General features: G+C 39.3%; 1 protein-coding gene across 1 annotated transcript; it reads left to right on the top strand.

The window, feature by feature from the left end:
• Positions 1-992: 992 nt before the first annotated feature.
• LOC311061570 (E3 ubiquitin-protein ligase TRIM21-like) lies at positions 993-2,649 on the top strand (the record flags this gene model as incomplete). Its single annotated transcript, XM_084080254.1, has 1 exon — positions 993-2,649. Exon 1 carries the CDS (start codon positions 1,006-1,008, stop codon positions 2,647-2,649), a length of 1,644 nt encoding a protein of 547 aa, XP_083936380.1. The 5' UTR covers positions 993-1,005.
• Between the last annotated feature and the right edge of the window lie 6,614 nt (positions 2,650-9,263).

Raw genomic sequence — 9,263 nt, 5'->3', positions numbered from 1 at the left:
AACTTTTACAAGGTATGAAGGAATGCTGAATGGCATCTCAGTGATGATATCAGAAGCAGGAGCAAAACACATCTGTGTTACAGCTCAGATCATATTCTCTACATAAACCTCATATCAACAGGATTATTGTCAGGCATACTGTAGGTATTTCTGGTGATATTATTATATGCAAAAACATTATATTGATGAAAATGTCCATCATACGCTAGAATAGTGTTGACCCCTGATTTCAGATATTGCCACATGTTTGTTGGTTTGAATGCATAAACAATTGAGGAAAAAAATAAATCTAGCATGTGAAACATACCGTCTACACTCGCACAATAAGGACAACTTTATTTAGGCAACGTTTCAGTCAATAGACTTTCTTCGGGCATTTTTTATTTTATTTTATTGTATCCTGACGTCTGATCCCTGCCTACGCACCCGTCTCTGAGTTGTCAGGTGTATATACATATAAAGGTAGACGCCTCCTTTGGCTCTGAGGCATTGGTATCTCGGGCGCCATTTTAAGAGTAGGCAAGCTTCCGCGTGTGTCACAGAAGGGGGCGTTCGGTAGGCCAATCGGAGGCAGGTAGGGTGACCATTATGTCCCATATGTCCCACAGATTTGTTCATACTCCATTCCAATTGGTTACTATTGGCTTCCAAAGTATGTGGGAGGAGCCCTTTTTGGAAGAAAAAACTGCCACAATGCATTAACCTCCTGCTATCTACAATTGTCAACTTGCTCTCACAGCATGAAAGAGTCCGGGAAGGGTTAACTTTTACAAGGTATGAAGGAATGCTGAATTGCATCTCAGTGATGTATCAGACAGGTGAGTACAGAAAAGATAGGATTGTCAGTAAACAACATGACAAAAATGCCTGACATTACACAGTTGTTCTATGTGTTTGAATTAAGTATTTCACATTTCACGTGTCTCCATTATAGTTTTTCAATACACTATATGTGTTGTATATACTGTACTATATTTTATAATTCAAGGTTGTTGGTGTGTAGAAATGGCGTCTGCCAGCAGTCTCCATTCTGAAGAGCAGATCCTGTGTTCTATCTGTCTGGATGTGTTCACTGATCCAGTCACTACTCCATGTGGACACAACTACTGTAAAACCTGTATCACACAACACTGGGACAGTACTGATGTGTCAAAGTGTCCACTATGCAACAAAACCTTCTATATGAGACCAGAAGTCTTTGTTAATAAAGTTCTCGCAGAGATGGCTGATCAGTTCAGGAAGTCAAAGCAGCTAAAAGAAAATTCCAACTCAAATCAAGAAGCTGCTAAACCAGATGAAGTCTCCTGTGACGTCTGTACTGACACCAAACTCAAAGCCCAGAAGTCCTGCCTGGTGTGTCTGACCTCCTACTGTGAGACTCACCTGGAGCCTCATCTGAGAGTCACAACATTAAAACGACACAAACTAATCAACCCTGTAAAGAACCTGGAAGACATGATTTGTAAGAAACATGACAGACCTCTGGAGCTGTTCTGTAAGACTGACCACGTGTGTATTTGTCTGCTCTGCACTCAGTTAGACCATATGTCACATCGAATTGTATCTCTGAAAGAGGAATATGAAGGAAAGAAGGCTGAGCTGGGAAAGACAGAGGATGAAGTTCAGCAGATGATCCATGAGAGACGACTGAAGATTCAGGAAGTCAAACACTTAGTAGAGCTCAGCAAGAAAGATGCAGACAGAGAGATAGCAGACAGTGTGCAGGTCTTCACTGCTCTTGTAAGCTGTATTGAGAGAAGCCAGACTGAGCTCATTGATGTGATTGAAGAGAAGCAGAAAACAACAGAGAAACAGGCTGAAGGCTTCATTAAAGAGCTGCAACACGAAATCACTCAGTTAGAGAAGAGAAGCTCTGAGCTGAAAAAGCTCTCACAAACTGAAGACCACCTCCGCCTCCTCCAGAACTTCCCATCCATTAGCACCCCTCCACCCACCAAGGTCTGGACAAAGGTCAATGTCCATCAGTCTTCATATGTGGGGACTGTGAGGACAGCTGTGGCTCAGCTGGAGACGACACTCAGTCAAGAGATGGAGAAACTGTGTGATGCTGAGCTGAGGAGGATCCAGCAATACGCAGTGGATGTAACTCTGGACCCTGATACAGCACACTGCCAACTCATCCTGTCTGAGGATGGAAAACAAGTGAGCCATGGAGACTTCTCTTCATGGCTGCCAGACAACAAAGAGAGATTGTATTCATCTGTTTCTGTCTTAGGAAGGCAAAGCTTCCCCTCAGGAAGGTTTTATTATGAGGTTCAGGTTAAAGAGAAGACATACTGGGATTTAGGAGTGGCTAGAGAGTCCATCAACAGGAAGATTAATCCAATCCCACTGAGCCCCAACAATGGTTACTGGACTATAGTGTTGAGGAATGAAAATAAGTACCTGGCTGCTGCTGACTCTGCTGTCCTCCTCCCTGTAAGAGAGATGGTCCAGACAGTGGGAGTGTTTGTGGATTATGAGGAGGGTCTGGTCTCCTTTTATGATGTGGAGAACAGAGTTCATCTCTACTCTTTCACTGGCTGCACCTTCACTGAGAAAATCTATCCATTCTTCAGTCCTGGTCTTAATAATAATGGTAAAAACTCTGCTCCCCTGATCATCTCTCCTGTCAATCACACAGATTAGAGTAAATGCTATATAAAGCCTGATTCATACTTCACCGTACAACGGATTCACATGCCAAAAATAGCTGATCTACAAGCTCACAATGCATTGCTACAGTATGTGTCGTGTTCTGAGTTTGTAGATCGTCTATATCCAGAGTAATAATTAAGCATAATCTTCTGCTTTACATAAAAAGAGGTTAACGTTCATGTAATGTTCATTTTAACCGCCATGTAACTGTTGTTTTTGATTGATTGATGTACTTTATTTAGTGAGAGACATGAGAACATCAGTACATGGAAGTACAAATTCACAATACAAGGTCTACTAAACTGGAAGACTCATTAAGCACTGAGCTTTGTTCCATCGTTATGTTACATATATGCACTATATCTAATAGCTGATATCTATTGAAACACAATAACTTAATTGAACATGTCTGAAGTACAGCCAAAGACTGATAGTAAATGGTCTACACTTGTCTACATTTATACTTTGGTACAAGGTTTTGATTGTATGTTTTATTTCATGGCAAGTTTAAAGGTTGTTTTTGTTTTTGGTTAAAACGAAATGTTTTTTTGTGAAAAGAAAAGTAAACCTCTATTAATAATCAGATTTCTGTCTCCTGATTGGGTAAAATTGGTATCCCGAACTGAAGATGCATTTTCTGTTTAGAGCTGTTTCTTTTTAGAGCTGGAGAGACAGGGAGACCCCTGTTACTGAACAAACACTCTATAGCAATAATTACTATCAGAATATAGAGCTATTTAACACTTATTTTTAACAAAAGAAAATGACGTACTGCACCTTTAAAGGTAGGGTAAGTTATATATGTTTGTTAAACCAATTGCTAAATAGCTCTATGTTCTGATAGTGCTCATTGTTTGTTCAGGAGTCTCCATGTCTCTCCAGCGCTTTATTAAACAGAAAATGCATTTTCAAATCAGGATACCAATTGTATTCAATCAGGAGAGTGAACAGATTAAACAAGTGAAGTGACGACACAAATAAATGAGCAGAACATTATTACTGATGATCACAATATAGAGCTTTAACCTTTTTTGCAAACAAAGGTTTTGTTTTTAAAATAATATCACTTACCCAAGTTAAATTCATAAGTGTCATTAATTCATGTGCAGGAATCATGTATATCAAGAATAATATTTGATTGTCAGTGTCTTTAAAACAATTACCATACAGTTAAATGAAAATAGGAATGTAATGATAATATTTTAGCTGCAAGCTATCAATTATAGAAGAACAATGTTATTCTTGAAAACAAATCAGCAGTTGTAATTAAAATGCAAATATCTGTGTGTGAACTGCTTGAATTTTACTCACTTTGATGTGCAAATAAAAATAAAATGTCAAGAGTGAAACTGATTGGTTATGTTCATCTTAGAATGTAGTATGTCACTGTATACATTAGTCAGTGGTGGGCAAAGTACTCAACCCCAGTATTTGAGACAAAGTATAGATACCACTGGTAAATATTTTTGAACTACAAGTGAAGGTTGCTCTATCAATTTGACCTTGAGTTAAAGTAGGCTACCTGCTTTTAAAATACTTAAGTAATCCAAAGTATATTTTTTTCTCCAGAAATTGTCAAACAATTTAAATAATAGTGAAACAAACAGATCTACAATCTCACAATCTATCGCATTGTGACGGGATGTGAGCTTGTAGATCTGCTATTTTCACTATATTTTAAATAGAGCATAAGTGGTTAATTCATGTTGCACTTTTCCCCTTCCTAGAAATGTAGTGGTGTCTAAAGTACAATATCTGTCTTTGAAATGCAGTGGAATTAAAAGTATCCAAAAATTAAAAAATACTCAAGTAAAGTACAGATACTCAAACAGGACTCATGTGAATGTACTTTGTTACGGTCCACCTCTGCATCTTGTTCATCAAATATACTCTGTTACATGTGGGTTAAACTGCCTCACTGGAAACCATTATTTTGTTCACTATGACACCATGGTCTAGCTAGTTCACTGATTCTCAACGTCATGGGACCAAATGGACCCTAACTCATTCAATGCCAAGCTTATTTATGGAATTTTGGCTCGGAGTGCCACAGTCAAAATTCATTGTAAAAAAAAAGTGCTCAGGAGCCGAGATACAGTCTTTTTAAGTAAGAAGTTAAACAAAGAGTGAATGGAGCAGCAAATCTTCAAATCATCATATCTTGGGTTCTGAACATGTTTCCCCCCCCCCCCCCCCGAAAAGAAAAATGTTTTTTTTTTTTCATGACGTCTTTGACGTCATGTGGCGCACGGGGCGTCAGGCCACGTGACGTGTTTGACGTCATGTGGCACAGAATGTAACTCTGAGAGTGTTCATTTGCACACTCTCTGAGTTACAGACCCTTAACACTGAGGACTTGACAGCTTAGTTCAGATTCTCAACTCTTTTCATTTCAAGGACCCCATGTTTGATTTGTATTAGACCCACGGGACCCCCATTTGATATCATCTGGGTCCCCAATATAAACTGTCATGCTCAGTGTCCGTCCGTCCGTCCGTCCAAAGTTTGTGGGAGGGGCTCGTTTTGTACATATGTGGTGGAAAAAGTACATGTTTTGTTTTACTTAAGTAAAAGTATCAAAACTGCAATGTAGAAATACTCTGTTACAAGCAAAAGTCCGGAATTCAAAATTTACTTGAGTAAAAGTACAAAAGTATCAGTATAAAAATGTACTTAAAGTACCAAAAGTAGAAAGTAGGCTACTCATTATGAATGATGTCCCATTTCACAAGTTTTCAATTGTATTAATGGTATACAGATCTTTTGAAAATAGCAGATCTACAAGCTCATAATGTGTCGCATCGTGACGCATTGTGAGTTTGTATCGGCTATTTTCAAATGGCCGAAATGTATATAGGGTTGAAGTGGTTAATGTATGTTTTGTAATAGTAATCAAAATCTACAAAGTAACTAGTAACTAAAGTGTTCAAATAATTGTAGTGGAGTAAAAAGTACAATATTTGCACCTGAGATGTAGTGGAGTAGAAGTAAAAGTACTGAAAACTGGAAATAATCCAGTATTTAATAGTAGTAAAAACCTCATGAGTAAGAATAGCTTGTACAGCACAGCAGTGCAATTGAACAATTTGCCTGAGGAAATGAAAACAAGTGAAGTGCTTCTCTGAGCACCTTTAAGAACTGGCTTCAAAATAACTCAATCCTGGTCCTTTTTGTTTCTTCTTCTTTTTTTCTGGTAAATTTTCTTTTAGTCAAAATATATAGGCTCCAATACCTTTGCCCTGCTGCTGCTAGTTACCCAAAAGGTTACTAAATGCTAAATTATGCACTTTAATAGACTATTTATTCCACACACTTTAAATGATAAACTGTGAACTTTATTATGAACTTTGTAGTTCCGTATATAGCACTTCATTTAAGATAGGTTAAATGCATTGACTTCACTGTCATTAATTGGTATAAAATAGGTTCAATTGCATTGACTGCCAACTTCTTAATTTTTTTATGTATATCTGTCTGATGTATTGTTGTGTTTTTGTTTGTTATGTTTATTATATTTTTTTCCCGTTTTTTTTTTTTTTTTAAAGGATAAGCCCTCAGGCTTTATTGTGTTTTCAGCCTATAAGATGCTATGACTGTATGTCGGGAAAGTGCTATTGTGCACTTTGATGTGATATCAACAAATAAAATCAATCAACTCATCATGACGAACAATACAATACCACCTCACAAAGAGTCTTGATGTGAGCTTGTTCTGCTTTTGTAATTGAAAATGCTATGATCTTCAGTTTTTTATTCATGTTGGATGCAATCATTTCAACTAGGGGTCATCAACGTGTACAAACATCTATCCTAAATATTCACATGAATTTGAATGATTCTGGTGACTTGTAAAGTGTCTGAATGACATGCTCATTAATATGTTAAAGGAGACGTGTGGTATTGTGCTACCTGCACATTTTCTTCATTCTTTTGGCTTTTCACCCCTTTTTCACACAATTGTGTGTGTGTTGTCACTTGTTGTATCCTACTGACTCACCTGCCAGTGATGGAGGATGTAGAGCCTTCGTCTTACTCCTCCCACTCAACACTCCCTGCTGACAGGTGCCGCCCCCAGCCTGTTGGATTAGGTGCAGTATATATCACCCTCCCCGCCCGGCTTCCCTCCCCAGAACACGGGCCAATTGTGTTCGTGTAGACGCTGGACAAAGCCGGATGCACCGCGGTGGGCAGGCACTTTAGCACTGCGCCACCTGAGCACCAGGGTGGTACCTGTACATGATTGCATCAGGTGACAACAAGTTAGGTAGAAGTAAAGTTTACTAATGCCGTTATTCACTGAAAATGTCTAAACATGGATTACTCTTTTTTTTAAGACAATTGATTAATGGTGTTTGAGGTGTCGCCAGACAATGAAACAATTAAAGTCAGCGGTATGCGAGTGACTACAGTGAAAAATGGTGCAAGAAGAAAAATCTAAAATAGATGTCATCTGCTGAGAAGGAGCTGTTTGCTACCAAGGCAAAGAAGGGCAGAAATAGACAAGTTTAGCTGATTTTCATCAGTGGAGAGAACGTGTTTGAAAGTGTCCAATAATAACAATAATAATGCACTCCACAGCCATAGTCCATAGAAACCTGGGGGTCTGCAACCCCCAAGCCTGGGGGTCCGAAATAACCATCAGACCTCCAACCTAAAAGTTTGCTCACCTCTGATCATAGTTAGGAGCCCTTGCATCAAGCTAGTTGTGACACTGCATCCTTTAAATGCTGCACGCCCTTCATAAATCACTCATCATGTACGCTTCTGTTTTGACTCGCGTGTATTTTTGTCTCCGCCAGGCCGAAAGGCATGGCGAGAGAGTATGTTTTACCCCCTGTCCGGCCGGCCGTCCGTCCGTCCGTCCGTCCGTCCGTCCGTCCGTCCGTCCGTCATTCGATCTGTCTGTGTACAGCTAATCTCCGGCACCGTTGGCTTGCTCGCAGCCAAACTGTGCACACACAGTCCCTGGATACCAGAGCAGAACCTCTGCCCCAAATTTTTCACAGGGGCCTGTTATAGCGCCACCAGGAGGCCAATTTGTGCAAAACACATTTTTTGACAGTACTCCTACAGATTTTGTCCAAAAATCCCACAAATCGGTACACAGTATCTCTATGGTCATTAAACGAAACGGGTCTTTCAGATTTCTCATATTCCATCCTGATTGGCTAAAAATGTCTTCCAATGTTTGCAGGAGTGCTCCGTTTTGAACAAAATGCCTTAAATCATGAACACAGCATGCAATTTCCGTGAAATTTTGCAAGCACATTCCCATTAGGCCGAGAAAGAACTACCATTTGAAGATTTTCAAATCAGCCTCATGGTGGCGCTATAACAGGCCGATTTGTGTTTTTACCTATAATTGCACCGATCTGTGTAAAACTTTGTATGCACACTCCCTATAGGTCAAGGAAAAACCTTTGCCCTGCATTTTTCACATCTGCCTTTTGTAGCGCCACCAGGAGGCCGACTTGTGTAAAACACATTTTTTTATACTACTCCTTACAATTGTATCGAAATTTCACGCAAATTGGTACACATGAACTCTATAGTCATGTGATCACGACGGATGTGTTTGATTTTTCATATTCTATACTGATTGGCTAAGATTGACATCTAAAGTTTGCATTATTGGCTTGTTTTGAACAAAATTCTGCAAATCATGAACGCACCGTCCAATTGCGCTCAAACTTTGCACGCACATTCACACTATGTTGAGGAACAAATGCCACCCTTTTAACATTGGCCTGTTATAGCGCCACCAACAGGTCTAATTTAGCGAAACACATGTTTTTAACAAAATGCCTCAAATCATGAATGCAGTCAGTGTCCGATTGTCGTGGAAGGCCTAAGAAGAAATGGCACCCTTTTCACGTCGGCCTATTATAGCGCCACCAGGAGGCCACAGTAGCCTACCTGACCTGGCGGAGACCTGTGCTCCGAGGAGCACTTTTTCTAGTTTCTATTGCTACGCATGGTCTAAGACTTCCTCATCAAGATAGAATACTTATTTACTTTAATGGAAACCACAACTATAAGCTACCTTGACAAACAAAAAAAGTAGTTGAACTTGATCTCCTTCAACATGTGATGGAAGTACTGATAAGACCCAATTATAGAAATCCCAAACAGGGAACAGACTTGGACCCATGCTGCATTTAATGCCACCTGCCAGTATACAGTGGATGACTTCACAGTGTCCAGGTTTTCTTCATAATAGCTAGACACTTTAACCCTGGAGTCCCAATTTTGGGAAGGTCATTATACTGTATGAAGAAAAAAAATGTAAAAAAGAAACAAGCTCACAACATGGTGTGGTGCATTGTGAGTTTGAAGATTGGCTTTTTTCAAAATAATTTAGATTTGTCTGTGGTTAAGTGGCTCAGTGGTTAATGCAGAGATATTATCATTTTATCATTTTCGGGCATAAACACTATGGCACATTAGGAGTCCACTACTAAACATTTAGGGTTATGTATTTCTGGTGATATTATTGACCACATTTTGTGTCTGTGGCAAAAAAAATATATTGATGAAAATGTCCATCTGCTGGCATAGTGTTGACCCCTGATTTCAAATATTGCCACAGGTTTGAATGCATAAAC

This window comes from Gymnoscopelus microlampas (assembly GCF_963454915.1).
Source record: "Gymnoscopelus microlampas genome assembly, chromosome: 15".
NCBI lineage: Eukaryota > Metazoa > Chordata > Actinopteri > Myctophiformes > Myctophidae > Gymnoscopelus > Gymnoscopelus microlampas.
Note: the sequence above shows the minus strand (reverse complement) of the source record. Positions and strands in the feature narration are given on the sequence as shown.